Here is a 23172-nt window from a genome sequence, read left to right as displayed (position 1 = left end):
TGAAAATATCTGAACTAAATTGAACTTAATTTATTGGAATTAGTTGAACTAAACTATACTAAAATGAATTTAGCTTATTGGAATTTAGTTGAACTAAACTAAATTGAATTTATTGGAACTGGACTAGAAAAAAAATATTAATAATAACAATAGAATTTAAAACTTTTATTATTCCGTAATAGTATTATTATAAATAATAACATAAAAATCATAAAAATAATATCATTAGGATTAACATTTCAATAATAGAAAAATGTAACAGAAAACAATCAATTTATATAGTAAATTTTGATTTACTAGTACTAATATTTAATTATACTAGCTTATGAGCCCGTTCAAAAAACGAGCGATTACGTAATGGTTGTTTATCAGCTTTTGGACCAGTACGATGAAGGATATTTTTATATTAGGTTTATGACTGTGAGCAAATAAAGCTAAATAAACTTTAATTTATTAATTTCAGATACATACATACATAATATAAAACTAAAATTAAAATATGTAATGTTGGTCATTGATGGACTTGGTAAATTACTAATGTGTATGATAATTGATATTGTAAGCATGAAGTGATAATCGCCTAATCTTTGTCAGAAAAAAAAAAAAAAAAAGATAATCGCCTAATCGGTTTGATTTGGGAAAATGGTAAGTAATCTTTCGTTTGCTTCTATGCACATTAATTGGTCGTTAAAACGCGTGCAAAATACAAAACGTAAAGAATAAAAAGAGACGGGGGAGTATGTATCTACCTACAATATTTAAAGCTAATGCGTAATTATAAATCTTGAACGTACTCATTTAATCATCTAATATGAAATTTTCTCCCTACTACGTGTCGGAGTATTTTATATGTTTAATATGATAATTTGACCAAAATACTTGATATGCTTAATGTCTTAATTTGACCAAAATATTAAGTAAATATATTTTCAATAATTGATATGTCGATTTGACTTTACCAAAACCATCTAATATTGTAATATTCTATAATCTTATACTTCCTCCGTCTTTTAATACTCGCAACGTTTGGACTTTTGCCACTATTCATATAATCTACTTTGACTATTCTTAGTGTTTTTTATATAAGATAAAACATAGTCATGTGGGATCTTGTTAGATTCGTCTCAATGTGTATTTTCAAAATATCAACTTTTTATAATTTTTGCAAAGTTATGCATTGGCATGCGTGGAACTAAAGAACGTTGCGAGTATTAAAAGACGGAGGAAGTACATAACAGTTATACAAAAGAGAGAGAAAAAAATAAAAATAAATAAAGATAGATGTTTGAACAATGTTTGAACAATATTTTTTATACATAAAGGTCTTACGCGCATAAAGTGTATAATAAATTTATTGTACATCAAGATAACTTTTATGTAGTTTTTTGTAACTTTTGCCTAGTTTTTTATAACTTTTATATTATAAAAAAAAGGTTGATAAATAAACATTTTAAAGGGTTAAATGATTAATTTTATACATTATTAGTGATTTTGAAGATTTTTTTAATTAAAATGAAAATATCTATATTTTTTTTTGAGGGAGAAAGTTAGGCCGAGATATTATTGCAAATCCAAAACCGCCAAAGATAGGATACTTTGGGGAATAGTTTCCATACAAACTAATTCAGAACTATCTTTTGTATCACATCTTGCCACGAGATGAGCTACCGTATTCCCTGCCCTCTTAACATGAGAGATTACGAAAACATTAAACGACTTAGATAACATGTTAATATCATCATAAATGAGAAACAAAGGCGAATAACCTATTGTCGGTCGATCGATTGCTTTTACCACATTGAGCGCGTCACTCTCGAGCCATATGCTATTGTACCCACATCTCCTAGCTACCTGCATACCATAACGTGCAACAGCTGCCTCACTAGTGCATGCATTCCAACCCACCTTAATCCTCCTTGTTGCAGCAACAAGAACAACACCAGCCATGTCCCTTATAACTACGCCCAAACCAACATATTCTCCTTCCATTATGTGCGCATCAATATTAACTTTCACAATTCCACTAGGAGGGGGGACCCATGAGGATGATGATAAACAAGCATATTGAGTAGTAGTAATAGGGGCAAACACCTTACCCGAGTATGCGCGATAGTCATCCACCAATTTCAAAAATCCTGCTATAGTAGAGGGAGCATCCACCTTGGTTTGGTCATGCACAAATTTGTTACGACAGAACCAAATGCCCCACGCCATTGTTAAAATGCATCGTACCTCATCTATGCTTACTTTGCTCGCAATCCACCTCAGCCTACGGGGGAACGAAACTGAAGGGCACCCATTGATCTGTTAGGTTATGATACATATGACAATACATAAATCATGCGGAAACAACCATTAAGCCAGGAATACATATTATTTGCACATAATCATATAGCATAATTTAGATGCATACTCTTTGTTGCGTGCCTTCCCTAGCTGCGCCCGAACCGAACAAGAACAAGTCTTTAGGACTCCAAGTGTCGTCCCTCCGTAGATAGTCCACAGCACGTCCGGATCCGCCTTAAGATTGACCAACTAGAGTCGCCCTTAAGGTACTAGAATTTTCGGCACTCTTAGGTAAGAAATATGGCTGTATTTTTCTCTCAAAACTCACTTTGAATACTTGAATTAATCTCTGAAAATATGTGACCCTAGGCACGTATTTATAGAGTTATGGAAAGGGAATTGGAATCCTAGTAGGACACGAATTAATTAAACTTAGAATCCTACAAGAACTCTAATTAATTAATTTATCCTTTTAGGAATAGGAATTTAATCATATACTAACTCTAATAGTTTTAGGAATCATGCATGAACACAAACTCACACACACACGGCAGCCACGAGGGCCGCCCATGCGTGTGCGTGCGAGCAGCAGCCCACGCAGCGAGGCCATGGCCTTGGCGCGCGCTGGGCCTGCCTTGCGGTGGGCCTGGGCGCTGCCTTGCGGTGGGCCAGGGCGCTGCCTTGGCTGGGCGCGCGTTTGGCTTGCTGGGCGATGGCCCGACTTCGTGCTGGGCCTTCGTCCGGCAGGCCTCGTCCGATGCTAATTCGTACGATACGCTTCCGATTAAATTCCCGGTTCCGGAATTCATTTCCGATACGAACAATATTTAATATTTCCGATTCCGGAATCAATTTCCGTTTCGAACAAATATTTAATATTTCTGTTTCCGGAATTATTTTCCGATTCCGATAATATTTCCGATTCTGACAATATTTCCGTTTCCGGCAATATTTCCGATTCTGGCAATATTTCCATTTCCGATAATATTTTCCGATACGTACCATGTTTCCGTTTCCGGCAATATCATCGTTTCCGGAGTATTCATTTCTTGCCTGTGACGATCTCAGCTCCCACTGAAACCAAAATCCATCGATTCCGAATATCCATAGATGGAGTATCTAATGCCATTAAATACTTGATCCGTTTACGTACTATTTGTGTGACCCTACGGGTTCAGTCAAGAGTAAGCTGTGGATTAATATCATTAATTCCACTTGAACTGAAGCGGCCTCTAGCTAGGCATTCAGCTCACTTAATCTCACTGAATTATTAACTTGTTAATTAATATTGAACCGCATTTATTAGACTTAACATAGAATGCATACTTGGACCAAGGGCATTATTTCCTTCAGTCTCCCACTTGTCCTTAGGGACAAGTGTGCATTTCCTAATTCCTTTGTCGCTCGATGCTTGCTCTTGAACATAAGGTAAGAGTTGTCATCCTTATTATGTCCAGAGGTGTTCCTCGGTTTCAGAGTTCAACTGATCAAATAAACAGATAATCATAGCCTATGATTCATCCGAGCACGGCCATGCATTTCACAGTTTCTAGCTCTCCGAGTGGCCTTGTACAACTTTTAAGCATCTCATCCCGATTTATGGGAGGACAATCCCAATCTTGCGATCTTGAGATTAGACTTCGTTTGATAGGTGATTACCTGAGCGTTGCCTTTATAGCCTCCTTTTACGGTGCGACGGTTGGTCAACGTCAAAGCAACCAGTTCTCAAACAAGTAATCTCAAATCACTCAGGTATTGAGGATTTAGTGTCTAATAATTTAATGAAATTTACTTATGACAGATTTTCATCTCTTACAGTAAAGTTTCATAGGTCTTGTCCGATACTAGTCTTCCCAAAGTAAGTATCTATGCAAATGATTATGACATTGCCATGTCCACATAGTTCAAGAAACTGAACTACTAGTCATCTTGCATTCTAATCGTCTAACATTTTCTATGCGTCCAATTTTATAGAAAACTCCGACTAGGGACCATTTTCAACCTTTGACATTCAAGTTCACTTGATAGACATTTCTTAGTCACAGGACTGGTCCTGACAGTCTATCTTGAATATATCGTCAAATTGAAGGGACTCATCATTTAATAAACCACAAATTAAATGGAAAAATGAATTCTTTTCATTTATTGTGAATGATTAACCAATAATGTTTTACAAAGATTTAAACTCTAAAACTTTAAAACATTAAACAGAGACATCAAAGCCATTCTCCAATATGCTTGATTCCCATAGCTGCAGTGTGCGAGTTGTGCTTCGCCTGCGGCAGAGGTTTAGTTAATGGATCTGATATGTTGTCATCAGTTCCAATCTTGCTTATCTCGACTTCTTTTCTTTCAACGAACTCTCGTAGAAGGTGAAATCTACGAAGTACATGCTTGACTCTCTGGTGGTGTCTAGGCTCTTTTGCCTGTGCAATAGCTCCGTTATTGTCACAATACAGGGCTATTGGTCCTTTAATGGAGGGGACTACACCAAGTTCACTTATGAACTTCCTTAGCCATATAGCTTCCTTTGCTGCTTCATGTGCAGCAATGTACTCCGCTTCAGTTGTAGAATCCGCAATGGTGCTTTGCTTAGCACTTTTCCAGCTTACTGCTCCTCCGTTGAGGCAGAAGACAAACCCAGACTGTGATCTGAAATCATCTTTGTCGGTTTGGAAACTTGCGTCCGTATAGCCTTTAACAATTAATTCATCATCTCCACCATAGACCAGGAAGTCATCTTTGTGCCTTTTTAGGTACTTCAGAATGTTCTTGGCAGCAGTCCAATGCGCCTCTCCTGGGTCTGACTGGTATCTGCTCGTAGCACTGAGTGCGTACGCAACATCCGGGCGTGTACATATCATAGCATACATTATTGAACCAATCAATGATGCATATGGAATCCCATTCATTCGTCTACGCTCATCAAGTGTTTTTGGGCACTGAGTCTTGCTTAGAGTCATTCCATGAGACATGGGTACGTAGCCTCGCTTGGAGTCCGCCATCTTGAACCTATCAAGCACCTTATTGATATAAGTGCTTTGACTAAGTCCAATCATCCTTTTAGATCTATCTCTGTAAATCTTGATGCCCAATATGTACTGTGCTTCTCCTAGATCCTTCATCGAAAAACATTTCCCAAGCCAAATCTTGACAGAGTTCAACATAGGAATGTCATTTCCGATAAGTAATATGTCGTCGACATATAATACTAGGAAAGCAAATTTGCTCCCACTGACCTTCTTGTATACACAAGATTCGTCCGCGTTCTTGATAAAACCAAAGTCACTGACTGCTTCATCAAAACGTATATTCCAGCTCCTGGATGCCTGCTTCAATCCGTAGATTGATTTCTTTAGCTTGCATACCTTTTTAGCATTCTTTGGATCCTCAAAACCTTCAGGCTGTGTCATAAACACAGTTTCTGTTAAAACGCCGTTTAAGAAAGCAGTTTTGACATCCATCTGCCATATTTCGTAATCGTAATATGCAGCGATTGCTAACATTATCCGAATAGACTTTAGCATTGCAACTGGTGAGAAAGTTTCATCGTAATCCACACCGTGGACTTGCCTGTAACCTTTTGCAACCAATCTATCTTTAAAAACTTCAAGTTTCCCATCCTTGTCCTTTTTCAGTTTGAAAACCCATTTGCTTCCAATGGCTTGATAGCCATCTGGCAAATCGACCAAATCCCATACTTGGTTTTCAGACATGGAGTCCAATTCAGATTGCATGGCTTCTTGCCACTGCTTGGAGCTAGGTCTCGTCATAGCTTGTTTGTAAGTCGCAGGTTCATCACTTTCAAGAAATAGAACGTCATAGCTCTCGTTCGTCAAAATGCCTAAGTACCTTTCCGGTTGAGATCTATATCTTTGCGATCTACGCGGGGTAACATTTCTAGATTGACCATGATTCTCACCAGATTCTTCTAAAGATCTCTGAGTTTCATCCTGAATGTCATCTTGAGCATTCTCTAGAGTTTGTTGTTCGACTCGAATTTCTTCGAGGTCTACTTTTCTCCCACTTGTCATTTTGGAAATGTGATCTTTCTCCAAAAAGACACCATCTCGAGCAACAAATACCTTGTTCTCAGATGTATTGTAGAAGTAATACCCCTTTGTTTCCTTTGGATAGCCCACAAGGATACATTTGTCAGATTTTGGATGAAGTTTGTCTGAAATTAATCGTTTGACGTATACATCACATCCCCAAATCTTAAGAAAAGACACATTTGGAGGCTTTCCAAACCATAATTCGTATGGAGTCTTTTCGACAGCTTTAGACGGAGCTCTATTTATAGTGAGTGCAGCTGTATTTAGTGCATGTCCCCAAAATTCTAATGGAAGTTCGGTCTGACCCATCATTGACCTGACCATGTCTAGCAAGGTTCTGTTCCTCCGTTCCGACACACCGTTCCATTGTGGTGTTCCAGGAGGAGTCAATTCTGATAGAATTCCACATTCTTTCAGATGGTCATCAAATTCATAGCTCAGATATTCACCGCCTCTATCAGACCGCAGTGCCTTTATCTTCTTGCCTAATTGATTCTCTACTTCACTCTGAAATTCCTTGAATTTGTCAAAGGATTCAGACTTATGCTTCATTAGGTAGACATAACCATACCTACTGAAGTCATCAGTGAAAGTGATAAAGTTGCTGAAACCACCTCTAGCATTTGTACTCATTGGTCCACATACATCTGTATGGATTAAACCCAATAGTTCATTTGCTCTTTCTCCAACTTTAGAGAAAGGTTGCTTTGTCATTTTGCCAAGTAAACATGATTCGCATTTACCATAATCCTCTAAGTCAAATGGTTCTAGAATTCCTTCCTTTTGAAGTCTTTCTAAGCGTTTCAAGTTTATATGGCCTAATCGACAATGCCACAGATAGGTGAGATCTGAATCATCCTTTTTGTCCTTTTTGGTATTTATGTTATATACTTGTTTGTCGTGATCTAATAAATAAAGTCCATTGACTAATCTAGCAGATCCATAAAACATCTCTTTAAAATAAAACGAACAACTATTGTCTTTTATTAAAAAGGAAAATCCCTTAGCATCTAGGCAAGAAACTGAAATGATGTTTTTAGTAAGACTTGGAACATGGAAACAATCTTCCAGTTCCAAAACTAGCCCGGAGGGCAACGACAAAAAGTAAGTTCCTACAGCTTAATGCAGCAATTCGTGCTCCATTTCCCACTCGTAGGTCGACTTCACCCTTGCTTAACTTTCTACTTCTTCTTAGTCCCTGTGGATTGGAACATAAGTGTGAGCCACAACCTGTATCTAATACCCAAGAAGTTGAATTAGCAAGTATACAGTCTATAACGAAAATACCAGAAGATGGAACGACTGTTCCGTTCTTCTGATCTTCCTTTAGCTTCAAGCAATCTCTCTTCCAATGCCCCTTCTTCTTGCAGTCGAAGCATTCAGATTCAGAAGTGGGTTGACTGACCTTCCTCTTTACAGATTTGGCGCCAGTTTGCTTAGTTGGGCTGGCCTTGTTTCCACCTTTCTTAGCATTCCTCTTCTTTCCAGATTTCTTGAACTTGCCCCCACGCACCATAAGCACATCCTGCTTATCACTTTTGAGCGTCTTTTCAGCGGTCTTCAGCATACCGTGAAGCTCAGTGAGCGTTTTGTCCAGACTATTCATACTGTAGTTCAGTTTGAACTGATCATACCCGCTATGAAGAGAATGGAGGATGGTGTCTATAGCCATTTCCTGAGAAAATTGCTGATCCAGCCGACTCATATTCTCAATGAGTCCAATCATTTTGAGAACATGTGGACTTACGGGCTCGCCTTTCTTAAGCTTGGTCTCAAGAATTTGCCTGTGAGTCTCGAATCTTTCGACTCGAGCCAGATCTTGGAACATGTTCTTCAACTCACTGATGATTGTGAAAGCATCTGAGTTGATGAACGTTTTCTGCAGATCCGCACTCATGGTGGCGAGCATTAGACATTTCACATCCTTGTTGGCATCAATCCAACGATTGAGGGCTGCCTGAGTGACCCCGTCGCCTACAGCTTCGGGCATCGCCTCATCTAGGACATACTCCTTTTCTTCCTGCATAAGAACTATTTGCAAGTTCCTTTGCCAGTCTAGGAAGTTTTTCCCGTTCAACTTCTCCTTTTCGAGAATTGATCGAATGTTGAATGAATTGTTGTTTGCCATATTAAAAACTACAATTGAAAAGAATAAACAAATAAATAACCATTCACAGTTTCTCTTAATAAACTTAAATTCTAGCATACATGCATAATTCAATGTTTATTAAGCATTTTATTCAAGTTATGTGTTCCGGCAGGTGTGAATAAAATGATTCCAAGATCCTAAAATCATTGAAGAACTAAGCACAGTTTGTCGACTTAATCCTAGAACATCTTAGGTAAGCAAAAGCCTTTTGCTAATAGTCTAGAAACTATTCTTGGTTGATAGGTACGTCTAAGAACTTATTAGGTAAACCTATCGATTTTGCCACGACATAAAAGGACTCCTTACTTATATCGTTGAGTTTCACCAAAACTAACATGTACTCACAATTGTTTGTGTACCTTGCCCCTTTAGGACCAATAAGTAACACCTCGCTGAGCGAAAACTATTACTAGATTGATGTAAAGGATATCCAAGCAAGTGTATATTTTGGCATGGCACCTTTTAACTCAATTTTTAAGTTTGGAACTTAAGGCTCTTACTATGTTGGTTAGATTTTAAGTGAACTAAAATCCTTAATCATGCAACATAATCAAGCTTTTGATCTCATGCATCTTAAGACATATTTAAAAGCAATAAATAACTTAAAACATGCATAAGATAAATGTGATCTAGTATGGCCCAACTTCATCTTGAAGCTTTGACTTCAAAGTCCGTCTTGAAAATCTCCGTGGGAGGCACCATTTTCTTCAAATAGGATAAGCTATAATTAAAACTAATTACAACTATTTGATGGTACGCAGACCATATTTGAATTGAAAAATAACTTTGGTACTTTAGACCAATTACATTCAAATTAATGGTACGCAGACCATATTTTCTATCCTATTTGGGCCATACTAGTCACTTCATAACCTGCAAAACAGTACATATACAATATATACCATTCACCCATTCATTATCATGAATGGTCCACATAGCTGGTTAGTAAAACACATTATGCATCACGTAAACATTTGCAGCAATTAATCAAGGGCACCAATAATCTACCAATTATTTAGTCCTTATTAATTCTAATCAAGTTGTTTTAACCTTAAGGATTTGTAGACCTAATCAAGAGTTTATGACTAAAAGGGCTCCCACTTAAACCAATAAATTCATATGCTTTACTAATTTTAAACATAAAAATGTATTTCTAGTCTAACCGGAAACATACAAATTTAATTAAAATTTAAAGCTCATATAAATTTATAATTGAATCCAAAAAGTTTAATTTAATTTCAGTCGTATTTAAATTAATTCATGATTTTAATTTTAGTAAAATAATTAGAATAAATAAAATTTATTATAATTACAATATTCAAAATTAAAATCCAAGAAAATAATTTAAATTATTAATTTTAAAATTAATTAAAATTACGTAAACGGAAAATTTCAAATTAAACATTCAAAACGATCTAATCGCAACGCAAACACCCTACGCATCGCACGCCCATGGGCCGCACGCACACAGCCATTGCTGGCCATGTGCGCGCAGCCCATGCGCTCGTCGCATAGCTGCTGCATCTTCCATCGCAAGCCATCACACGCTGTGGTGCTCGCTGCGCGCGCGCCAGCGCTCGACGCACGCGAGCCATCGCTCGCTGTGCGCTCTACCCATTGCTCGCTGTGCGCGAGCAATTCCGCGCGATCAACGCTGGGCGCAGCGCTCGTGGCACGCGAGCTTGCGCTCGCTGCGCGCGAGGCTGCGCGCTCTTGCGCGAGGCAGTGCGCGTTGTGGCGCAGCTCGCTTGCTGCCCACACGCGACTGCCTTGGCTTGCCTTTCGCCCATGCCCATTTGTTCATAGCTCGTGGCCCACGACACAAGGCAGGGCTGCTGCCTTGTGCTCGTGCACCATGCCTTGCTCATTGCATTGGTGCCGCACGGGCGACGAGCTCCCTTGCTCGTCGTCGCATGCCCGCACTATACAACACCCCTTAAGGGTAACACGAAGCGTCCATTGCTTTGTGCGTGCAAGTTATATGAACGAATCGCATAAAAATTTAAAATTTATATTTAAAATTAATGACAAATTAATAAATAATATTAATTTCATAATTTTAGGGCGAAAAATCGAAAATTTATTATTCAATTGATTTCCGATTGTTATGGATTCAAGTCTAGGTCATAAAAATTTAAAATTTATCATAAATTTACAATTTTTATGGTGGTTTTTAATCATAGGTTTCTAATTAAATTATAATTAATTATGAAAATCAAATTAATTCTAAATTATTCTAATTTTCAACAAATTAATCATAATTACAAATTAGATTGCATAATTAACAAGGCTAGGCATTCAAACTTGTTAAACATATACAGTAGGTCAATCAAAAATTCAAGATTTATCAACAAGAATCGCAAATATTTAATTTAACATCTTAAATTTACGAAATTTTGCATTCGAAAAACTAAAACCTTCGAAAAGTCATAGTTAGGCTTCGAATTTGAGAATTCTGGGTTCGGCAGAAAAATACTACTTTTGTCAAAATTTTAGAATGCCTTTTACATGCGGAATTGACACAAAAATCACTCGATTTGGATGAGTAACGAAGAAACTGCCGAAAAACTGCGTACGTATAATTAAATAAACGCAATTTGCAATTAATTAACAATTACGAAAATTAATCACCCCTTTTTATTCTTGCAAATTTGTAATATTTAACCATGTTCATGCAATTTAGATTATGAAAATAATAAGAGGCTCGTGATACCACTGTTAGGTTATGATACATATGACAATACATAAATCATGCGGAAACAACCATTAAGCCAGGAATACATATTATTTGCACATAATCATATAGCATAATTTAGATGCATACTCTTTGTTGCGTGCCTTCCCTAGCTGCGCCCGAACCGAACAAGAACAAGTCTTTAGGACTCCAAGTGTCGTCCCTCCGTAGATAGTCCACAGCACGTCCGGATCCGCCTTAAGATTGACCAACTAGAGTCGCCCTTAAGGTACTAGAATTTTCGGCACTCTTAGGTAAGAAATATGGCTGTATTTTTCTCTCAAAACTCACTTTGAATACTTGAATTAATCTCTGAAAATATGTGACCCTAGGCACGTATTTATAGAGTTATGGAAAGGGAATTGGAATCCTAGTAGGACACGAATTAATTAAACTTAGAATCCTACAAGAACTCTAATTAATTAATTTATCCTTTTAGGAATAGGAATTTAATCATATACTAACTCTAATAGTTTTAGGAATCATGCATGAACACAAACTCACACACACACGGCAGCCACGAGGGCCGCCCATGCGTGTGCGTGCGAGCAGCAGCCCACGCAGCGAGGCCATGGCCTTGGCGCGCACTGGGCCTGCCTTGCGGTGGGCCTGGGCGCTGCCTTGGCTGGGCGCGCGTTTGGCTTGCTGGGCGATGGCCCGACTTCGTGCTGGGCCTTCGTCCGGCAGGCCTCGTCCGATGCTAATTCGTACGATACGCTTCCGATTAAATTCCCGGTTCCGGAATTCATTTCCGATACGAACAATATTTAATATTTCCGATTCCGGAATCAATTTCCGTTTCGAACAAATATTTAATATTTCCGTTTCCGGAATTATTTTCCGATTCCGATAATATTTCCGATTCTGACAATATTTCCGTTTCCGGCAATATTTCCGATTCTGGCAATATTTCCATTTCCGATAATATTTTCCGATACGTACCATGTTTCCGTTTCCGGCAATATCATCGTTTCCGGAGTATTCATTTCTTGCCTGTGACGATCTCAGCTCCCACTGAAACCAAGATCCGTCGATTCCGAATATCCATAGATGGAGTATCTAATGCCATTAAATACTTGATCCGTTTACGTACTATTTGTGTGACCCTACGGGTTCAGTCAAGAGTAAGCTGTGGATTAATATCATTAATTCCACTTGAACTGAAGCGGCCTCTAGCTAGGCATTCAGTTCACTTGATCTCACTGAATTATTAACTTGTTAATTAATACTGAACCGCATTTATTAGACTTAACATAGAATGCATACTTGGACCAAGGGCATTATTTCCTTCATGATCAAACTTGCGAAGTTGCTACCATCCCATATGTGTTTCGCCACCTCACATTCAAATAACACATGATTTATCGTCTCTACTTCAAGACCACAGCAAGAACACAAATCGTCGAGTGAAATGTGACGCCGAAACAACTCTCCTCTTACCGCCATACTACCTTTACAAGCTTGCCACACAAAATGTGATAACTTTGGAGGGCCGCCGAGGTTCCATACTAACTTCCACATATCACTCTCTTCATCACTACCAACCTGAGCTCTCCCTAACATTCCCAACCAGTAGCCCGACTTAACCGTATATACTCCATCTTTTGTAGGCCACCAAAACAATTTATCATTAGGCATAAAAATAGAAAGAGGAATGTTGGTAATTGCCTTACAGTCCTCCTCACTAAAATTAGCTCTTAAGATGCTTGTATCCCATTCCCCACATTCATGGTTGATACACTCTGCTACTTGCAAATCATATATAATAGTAGACCCAATTTTTGGAGCAGGAGCAATATTCGAGTCTGGCAGCCAATTGTTACACCATACATTTATATTTGTGCCGTTACCAACTCTCCACCTAAGGCCTTCAAGTAATAATGATTTTGCACCCCACAAACTCCGCCATGAGTAGCTTGGATCATACCCCCGGTAAGCCTCGATCACATCGTGATGCTTAAAGTATCGAGCCTTTAGTACGGAATGTAGTAAGGAGGATGACTCAACATGGAGACGCCAAACCTGTTTTGCGAGCAAGGCTTGGTTAAAAACCTTCAGATCTCTAAACCCCATTCCCCCCATGGCTTTAGGCTTGCACATATGATCCCAAGAGTGCCAATGCATTTTTCTTGAGTTATCATTCGAACCCCACCAGAAACGAGCAAGCATAGCATGAATTTCATCTATTAAACCATCCGGTATTTTAAAAATACTCATCATGTACGTCGGAATGGCTTGTGCTACTGCTTTTATCAAAGTCTCCTTCCCGGGCCTAGATAGCAACTTTTCTTTCCACCCCTGTAGCTTCTTCCATATCCTCTCCTTCAGAATAGCAAAGATTGCTTTTTTTGATTTCCCAATTATCGTAACCCCAAGTATTTCTCATGTCTTGCCACCTCTCTTACCCCTAGAATTGACACAATTTCTTGTCGCCGATTAACATCAACACATTTGCTAAAAACAACATCCGTTTTATCAAGATTGACACTTTGTCCAGATGCTCGCTCATATTTACTAATAATATCAGCTATAACGGAGCATTCCCCAACAGACGCTTTTGCAAATAGAATACTGTCATCCGCAAAGAATAAATGTGACACCCTAGGCGCATTGTTACAGATTTTAGCCCCATGAATTAATTTTTCACGAGCCGCCTTTGCAATCAAAGAAGAAAAAGCATCAGCAACAATGAGAAACAAATAGGGAGAAATGGGATCACCTTGACGAAGTCCTCTAGTCGGAATAACGGACCCAGATATCTGTCCATTAATTTTGAAAGCAAACGAGACACTAGAAAGACAATCCAATATTCTTCGTACCCAATTATCACAGAAACCCATTTTGTACATAACCTTCTCCAGAAAAGTCCACTCTACTCTATCGTACGCCTTCTTCATATCAAGTTTTAATGCAACAGAACCATCGCGACCTTCTCCACCTCTCTTCATAGCATGAAAAATCTCAAACGCTACCAATGCATTATCGGTAATCAACCTTTTTGGAACAAAAGCACTCTGGTTAACCGAAATAATATCTCCTAATAACGGTTTCAACTTATTTGCCAGAGTTTTTGAGATTATCTTATACAAAACATTGCAACAACTTATAGGTCTAAACTCCGTAATGCATTTTGGGTTCTCACATTTCGGAATCAAGACCACACAAGTTTTATTAGCATCATTTAAATTCAATTGGCCGCGCCACCATTGCTTAACAAACATAATAATATCGCTACCGACAATATGCCAAAACTTCTGGAAAAATAGAGCATGCATACCATCCGGTCCCGGAGCTTTGTTAGGATGCATTTGAAATAAAGCATTTTTAATTTCTTCATCCGTCGGCTCAATCTCTAGACACAAATTCATCTCCTCGGATACTACATTTCTTATACCTGCCAGAGCTTCATCAAAACCATAGGGATGTTCTGAAGCAAAGAGTCCACTAAAGTACGAAGATACAATTTCCTCCAAATCAACCTTGCTAGACCGCCAAATGTCATTATCATCCAATAGCCCTGTGATTGTATTTCTAAGCTTCCTTTGACTCGCTTTTTGATGAAAATACGACGTATTTTTATCGCCATCACGAAGTTCATTCACCCGGGCTCGAGCATGCCAATACGACTCCTCTTGTTGATGCAAGTCATCTAGCTCTGAAGATAGGGATTGACACAACCCCAACATAGCAGCGTCAGGGAATTGGGATTGTGCCACTCTTAGTTTCTCCTTAGTTGCCTTGATTTTCTTTTTTATACTACCAAAACTAGCCACCGCCCACGCCGACAGACTCTCCGCTACTCTAGAGATGCGTTGGGATACTATTTCTCTCGCACCACTCACCCATGCACTTGCTACAACCTCACCACATTCCGGCTTCGAAAGCCATAACGCCTCAAACCGAAACAACTTTTTTGTACGCCCCCTTTCATAATAATTGCTTGCAGACAGAATTATAGGAGCATGGTCGGATCTATACATCGGGAAATGACGTACACTATACACTGGGAAAGCCGAACACCATCCCACATCAGCCATGAATCGGTCCAGTCTCTCCCGAACAAAAGTATTCAAATTAGTGCCTCTTTTCCATGTGAAAATACTCCCCTTGTAACCCAAGTCACGTAAGCCACATTCATCTATAGCCCCCCTAAATGCATCCATCACCCTCTCACACCTAACAGACCCCCCATCTTTTTCATTCTGACTAACAATTTCATTGAAATCACCAAACATCACACACGGTAGAGAACTACTCGATTTTATTCTCTCCATTAAAGACCATGTCAAATGCTTATTTTCTGCTTCTGGCCACCCATATATACCAACAGCTCTCCAAACCGGCGAATTTTCATTATCAAGAATGTCTGCAATAAAATGGTGGGTTGAATACGAACCTGTAACAACGTTTATATCCCGCCACCAGAAGCCCATACCACCAGACAGGCCAGCACTACTCAAACACACCCCGTTAACAAAACCACATATATTACGAATCTTTTCCAATCTACCTGCATCTATCATCGTCTCCATAAGAAAGACAATATTTAGCCGCTCTCTCCAACACCAATCCCGGAGAGCATTAACTGTCCGTGGGTTGCCAAGCCCATGGCAGTTCCAACTTAAGATTTTCATTGTTTTTCGAGGGCTTGGTCTAAACCAACACCCTCTACTTGAGATAAGCCGTCTCCGGAAAATGAACAAAATTCATATTTTTGTCTTTTATCACATTCAACCATCATCGAGTCATTGTCACTGTTGTTAACATTTGCATGAGAAAAATTCCTCTTATCCCCAATTTTATCACCAATAGCAGCATCATGCACAGATTGAGATATTAAGTCCCTCTTAGTATTTCTTCTCCACCTTTTTCCACCCTTTGCAATATTCTTATTTATAGGCTCATTAACATGAGCATCCTCATTTAAGCGAAGACAAGCATCACTTACAAGAGAGTTGACTTTTGAGCCAACTGTTGTCATGTTCTTCGGCTCAATCACCGTACATAGTAGTACCTCCTTTGTCGTTCTTCCCTCCATATTACTAGCACATACTTGTAGACATTCAGACGTAGATTTCCATGATTTCATCCTACTTGCCTCCTCCACGTTCACCCCCAAACTTTCTGTCAATCCTGCCTTCGATGCCGGCCTTACATTTTCATCATGCTCGATTGCTAATATACTAGAACATGCTCCCTTCAGAATAGGAGACGGGTGACTATCAATTGACTTCCTTTCTACCAGTACTGCCTCCTCGTCCTTCGTTGAAACCTCCATCAAGAGTGGCCCTCTATCACTCGAAACCACTTTCTTAAAAGTTGATTTTGGAGTACCAAACAGAAGCTTACGTGCAGCACTAGGAGGACCTAGTTTCACCGCAAGCGGGTCATCATAGCTCGGTCTTCTTGTAATCTTCTTCCCTCGGAGTTTACTAAGAAATTGTTTCTCCTTCTCCCTCTCAGACGCTGAAACTCTACTTCTTTTCTTTGGTGAACCGCGTAGGTACGGCCCGTATTGGTATACCATATCATCATCACTTATGTTCTTCACAGGGCGTTGACATTCTTTCTCCACATGATCAAGTTTACCACAGAAGAAACAAAAGTCTTCAAGCCTTTCATACTTCACACCTACCCATTTCGAAGTCGTACGTCCAGTAGATAATTTACTCCTCTACGTAAGGGCTTGTCAATTTCTAGCATTACTTTGATTCGCATTTCAGCTTCCCATCCCAGCGGGTCGGAGTCATCGTACTTCAAGAAGCCACCCATGTACTCACCTACTTCGTACGCCACAGACATATTGCGTCTATTGAACGGGACATCCTCAAGTTGTACCCAAAATGGAGTATTGGTAAACACCACTTCCGAAGGTTGTTCATCCCCCTTAATTTCCTTCAAAACGACCAACTTCTTTCCAAAGAACCAAGGGCTACCCTCCATTACACGCTCCTTATCATTTTCGCAAAAAAATTGAAACACAAACAGGTTCGACTCCACCATGCGAATTATGATATTTTCCTTCGCCCTCCATAACCCAGTTAAAATTCGCTTCATAGCTTCTACATTGAAGGGTTTATTTGTTAGCACCTTCCCCATTAAGATTAGGGAAATCTGGGTTTTGGAATCTTCATCGTCTTCGTCCTCAAAATCACCACCGATCACCACCTCCTCCTCCTCCGTCAATCGTAACTTGTCCCAGTTATGGATTAATTCCTCGGCCATTGCAGTCTACAGATCTCCTTCGACACCACCACACACAAGAACAAAACCAAAAAATACCACTCAACGCTACCACACGGGTACAAACCAGTAACACCCTACACAGGGACAGGAACGGCTGCCGGCGAAGACGAGGAACCCTATGCAAGGGACGTTTTTTCCTTTTCCGTCTTCTTCGGACCCTAGTTGTTTTTGGAGCTGAAATATTTCAATTAAGTAATTGTTTTTTTGAAAATATCTATATAATATACTAAAAGAGAGGAAATCAATGTGGTGATGACAAGTGTCACTCATTGATTCGCCTCTCTTTTTAATTAAAAAAAATTAATTAACTTTTTTTGAGGGAATTAGAATATTTTATGTAAGGAAGTGTATTATTTATTTTGATTACAAATCCTAAAGATTTTGTTGATAATATATATTCTAAAAATATTTTCTACACGGAATATTTATTTGTTCATTATCATATTACGAAATATGTTTTAGCTTATAGTTCAATATCATATTACGAAGTATGTTTTCAAAGTACGGTTTATGAAATAGATTATAACAAAATATCAACATTGCAAATATTGTGAATAATTATAAATTTATTTGTCGTATTTAAGGAAAAATATGCACCTGAAATATATTGTTGGTTGTTATAAATTGTAAATATTGTTTTGATATTGAATATCTTAAAAATTTACATATAAATGTAAATTATCACGATTCCATTCTTAAAGTTCATATAATTATGTATAAATAAATAAGTATGTTATTTTCCTCAAACTAAAAATCTGACTACATGGTGCTGACAAGTATACCTTTCTCTTTTATTTGCTCATTTTATAATATAGAAAATTATATTACACATAAATTAATTAATAGATAAATTATTGTCATACTAGATTGAATGCATTATATTTCATGGTAACAAGGACTTATCAATATGGAAAAGTAATTTAAAAAAAATTCAATGTTTTACGTACGTAGGAAATTGACAGCTAATATCTTAGTTATATGGAGTACTACCTAATAAAATTGTATCTTATCATGCATATTTTCCTTATATAATATATCATGAATATTTTATTATGGAATACAATTTTATGCAATATCTTAATACACAATAATATCATTGACAACATTACTAACATATATACATACTTATTTAATCCATATACAATTATATTTCTCACGTCTTCATAATATGGAACTGAATATCTATACATATTTTTAAAATAAGAATTATAAACAAGCATCATATTATTGTTACTAATAATATGTACTCTGTAACACCCCAACAATTCCCGTCTTCTAAAATAACCCTTTTATAAATATAACTATAGAGAATTATCGAAGTATTATCGCCCGTGTGAAAACGTAACGGCTTATTCAGAATTTTGCAGCGGAAAACATAAAACTAACTTTTAGGTTTATAAATAATCGATTACATATTAAGTTCAAAAACCAATTAACGAAAATAAGGAATCACGAATAGTACGACAAATTTCAAGTCCAAATTAACAAATTAAATCACTTAATTAAACAAATATAACTACAAGCTCTCTAATCCCGATCCCAATGATGCATCATCTTCAAACCTGTAGATGGGCAACGCTTATTGATCCTTAGAGACTGCTCACCAAAGATGGGTCATCACAGGATCAATAAGGCATAGCCATGATCAACACACACAAACAAAGCACGTAATCAGCAAAGCTGAGTACTACATACTAAAACAATAATAATCCTAACATGATACTATTAAACGATCAATCCTAACATGACACTAATGAACATAAATAAGGGCAGACAAAGCATGATAATCTGAAGACCATACTTAACTAGACTAGGCTAGACTGGACTAGACTTTTATAACAATAATATTATTTTAATTGAAATAGGCAATGGACCGAGTTTTCTAGCTAGACGAGGTACGGGCGCGACTCCGTAACCTCAGTGACCTGCGATATCGAGGAACGTTTGACTGAAAATAGGACGCGGTGATCAATCCGGTCCGAATGAAAGGCCATGGGCTACCACCATGAACCCCAACTCCTGTTTGTCCGTCACTTTAGACGTGCACAGTCTAAAGCTATTGCTACTCAGTTTCACTTTACATGATTTACAAATTGACACCCTGTTATGACTCAACAATCACATAAGGCATGCAACTCACATTTATTTATAACTGTTTTTATCTTGGAATTGAGTAAGTGACCACAAAGGCATCAAACAAGACTCATTCCAATTAACTCTAATCTTTTCTTTAATACTGATCAACCCCTGAATATGGGTATAAGGTTTCAACTTACTAAATAAGGTCCTCCGCCCTCATAAAGTAGTGAAAAGCTAAAAAGGGAACAACAATTAACTGATCTGAATTATATAGTAAATAATCTAGTGTTCCCAATCAAACATGTTTGCATCAATCTTCCATACTAACATGTTATAATCCTCAAAATGCAATAAAGGTTTAATATGTTCATCCAACAGTATCAAACATGCAATTTCAACCTGACTAAGTTCATCAACAACATCAACATAACCAAGTTCATCAATAATTCAACATGGTTTCAACAATTAGCATACATTCCAAGCACACAGGTATGTACGTACCTTGTGTAAACAAACTGCAAGACCACTTTAATAATTCAAACGTCGCCTACAGAGAATTCTCCGCCTAAACAACCAACAAGGATTCCCAATCAACTTCTAATCGCTCACAGCTATAATAACACATTCTAACTACATCCTAAACATATTTAGAACTTTTCTCCAATAACAAAACTTGAATATTTGATTTCCTAGCATAACAATTATTGAATTAGTGATTGAAATTCGTTGAAAACTCTTTGCAAACACCATACTTTAAATTTTCAGCAATATAACTAATTTCAAACTATTCCCAAAACTTTGAAATCATAAAAAAGATAACTTTAATAATTTATAATCATCCTACCATGATTTCAAAACTATTAAAACCATTAAAAATCCATGCTTTAATAATTAAAACTCCTATTTTAATCAAATTATATAATCTGAAAATTATCAACTTAATTATATAAAACATATAAAATCTGAAAATTATAATTAAACCATAAAACTATAAATCTAATCCAAGAAAACATGAATTAAATTAATAAACATAATTAAAACTCTAACTTACACATAATTAACAAAAATCTGAAAATTAATTAGTTTGTAATATCAACATATAATCTGAATTCTAAATTAAATTATCAGAACTAATAATTTAAATTATGAAAACCTTAATTAAATCATTAGAACATAAATATTACATTAATGAAATAAAAGGGTAAGGAATTAACCAAAAGAGAGAAGGAAGGGAGGGTGGTTGGCCGGAGGTGGTGCTGTGGCGCGGCGGCACGGCAACGGCAATGCTATGGTTGACGGTGGCGGCGGCCGGCTGGCTTGCGCAAGAAACAAGCAGGGGAGGAGATGGTTTCTACGCGAAGGAGGAGAGAGATCGAAGAGGGTGTCGGCTGAGCAGGGCTGCGACGAAGATGCAGGTGGTGGTTGGCCTGGGGTCGCGGCTGCGCACGCGGCGGCTGGCTGGTGGTTCAAGAAAACAGAACCTGCGATTAAGGGGAGGATAAAACTAAAGAAAGAGAAAACGAAATAGAAGAGGAAGGAGGAGAGAGTACCGGCAAAGGGGAGAGGAGCACGTCGACGGTGGTGAAGCAAGGGGTGCAGGGGTCTACGGTGACGACGGCCGACGACTGAATAGAGCTTGGGAGTTCACGTGTATGGTGAAGCAGGGTTTGGGAGATTTGTTTCCTTTCTTTTTCACGTGAAGTTGTGGGAGGGTTTTGCTTTGTTCAATTTTTTTTTTGTTTCACGTGCATTAGAGGTAGAGAAGGGATGAGAGAAGTTTTGGGCTTTATTGTTTGGGCTTTGTCAATTGGGCTAGAATTAGGAATTTAGTTTTAGGATTCGAATCCAAAACCGAATAAGATCGTTTTATAAATTCAATCAATTTTCGTAATTCAAATTCTTTTCAACTTAAAATTCTAAAATCATTTTCGATTTCGTAAATCGTTGAAAATATTAAAAAGTAATAAATAAATATACGTTAATTATATATTTATTTCCGAAATTCATAAATTCTTATTTAAATATATTAAATATACGTTAAAATATATAAATCAAATGTATAAAATTACGGGGGATTACATACTCCGTATTGCATAGTAATTTCTTAGAGGGAATAATTTATGTAAAAGTACACAAGATATGAAGCTTAAACTTAAATTATTTTTATATTTGATAAAATGTACTACTAAAGAAAAACAATTAAATTTTAATGCAAGTTTGCGATAAATTAAAATTAGTTTACCTTCCCAATATAATATAATCAAGGAATGAAAACAATTTTTGTCTATCAAGGAATGAAAGCATTTTAGCATATACTACTCTTTGTTCTTTTGAGCGCTACTATGTTATTCATATTGACCAAAATCGTGGAATACTCAACAACCGATTTGACAATATAACAATAATATGTTAGTTATAATTTGTTAATGGTTGTTTTAATTTTTATTATTAACCTTTTACGAAGTATACAATGGAAACATATCAATAAAATACGAACAATATATCCAAATAAAGTAACTGATATCTAAGATATTATGACTTTATGAGAAATATTAATCTCAATTGCATGACGTTATTATCTACAATATCTCCATATAAATATGTTAAATCATAATTAAAATAATAAAAAATCGGTGGAACAGATTTATTGGACATTCATCTATCCCCGCATTGTTTAGACGTGAATAAGTAGTGGTTTGATAAGTGATGAACATTTATACAGATAAAATAATATTCTCCATGATGACGTGGTGGTTTAGTTTTGAGTTTTAGCAAATATAGTTTCTTTCTTCATAAATACAATCCACAAAGTACAACCAATTTTTTAAATTTTGTTTTGATCACATAAAAAACAAATGGAATAAAGAAAAATGGAGGTAGGGTGCATTCTTTTCATCTTATTTAAAATGAATTTAAATTTATCTAAACTTATTGGATTTGGAATTGATTAAATCTAATAGACCTAATGAACCTTATTGGATTTGATCATAACTGATTTCAAAAGAGTAAACTTGAAATAGAGCAAGTAACAAAATGAGGTGGGCAACAACAAAATGATACGGGTAACACAATAAAAGAAAAAGACATAATATCTGAACATATAACTTTTTTTCAAGGGTGAAGAAAACACATATGTAATATAATTAAGTTATAATCATTTGTTCCGAATATTTCCATAATTTTTATAGTTAACAAAATAAGTTCAACATTCTCAAAATTGAGTAGACATACTGCACATTTTATATAGATTCATATTTAAATTTTAAAGTTACTATGTAAGGTAAAAGAAATTTCGGATAAGATGCATTTGTAGTGGGATAATAACTAAAGATGGCCAACGTGGCGTGTTGGATGTCTCATGAGTGAGTTTTGTGGGTCATGGGGCGGGGATAATTAACACAGAAACCTCCGTAGTTAAATCAGGGTGGGTTGAGTCGTGAGTTGTGTCGGAAAAAATGGACAAAGTACATGATGGGTCGTGGGTTATATGGGCCGTGGTGGGTTGTGCGTGTCGAGTGGGTCCGATGGGTTTGGTGGGTTACGACAGGTTTAGGCCAAATGTGACTCCGATGGGTCAGATGTATTAGATGGGTCTGGTGGGTTTAGACGAGTTTTAGGAACTG

The 23172-nt window shown here is 37.3% G+C and overlaps 1 protein-coding gene across 1 annotated transcript; it reads right to left on the bottom strand.

Moving 5' to 3' along the window:
* Positions 1-1560: 1560 nt before the first annotated feature.
* On the bottom strand, positions 1561-15858 carry LOC130465637 (uncharacterized). Its single transcript, XM_056834473.1, has 3 exons — positions 13630-15858; positions 12665-13546; positions 1561-2160 (listed from the first exon to the last, which is right to left on the bottom strand). Exons 1-3 carry the CDS (start codon positions 15856-15858, stop codon positions 1561-1563), a joined length of 3711 nt encoding a protein of 1236 aa, XP_056690451.1.
* Between the last annotated feature and the right edge of the window lie 7314 nt (positions 15859-23172).

The sequence above is a fragment of the Spinacia oleracea genome, chromosome 1 (assembly GCF_020520425.1).
Source record: "Spinacia oleracea cultivar Varoflay chromosome 1, BTI_SOV_V1, whole genome shotgun sequence".
Taxonomy (NCBI): domain Eukaryota; kingdom Viridiplantae; phylum Streptophyta; class Magnoliopsida; order Caryophyllales; family Amaranthaceae; genus Spinacia; species Spinacia oleracea.
This window is presented reverse-complemented; position numbering and strand designations above follow the sequence as displayed.

Bases quoted from the DNA above. Each gene is read 5' to 3' on its own strand.
- LOC130465637 (XM_056834473.1), bottom strand. From the start codon at position 15,858: ATGAAAATCTTAAGTTGGAACTGCCATGGGCTTGGCAACCCACGGACA. The intron at 13,547-13,629 runs GTAAGAGAGGTG...GCTATTCTGAAG, and splicing joins AAATTGTGTCAATTCTAGGG to GAGAGGATATGGAAGAAGCT. The intron at 2,161-12,664 runs GTAAGAGGAGAG...GACCAAACCAAG, and splicing joins CTTGTAAAGGTAGTATGGCG to GTGGATGCTCCCTCTACTAT.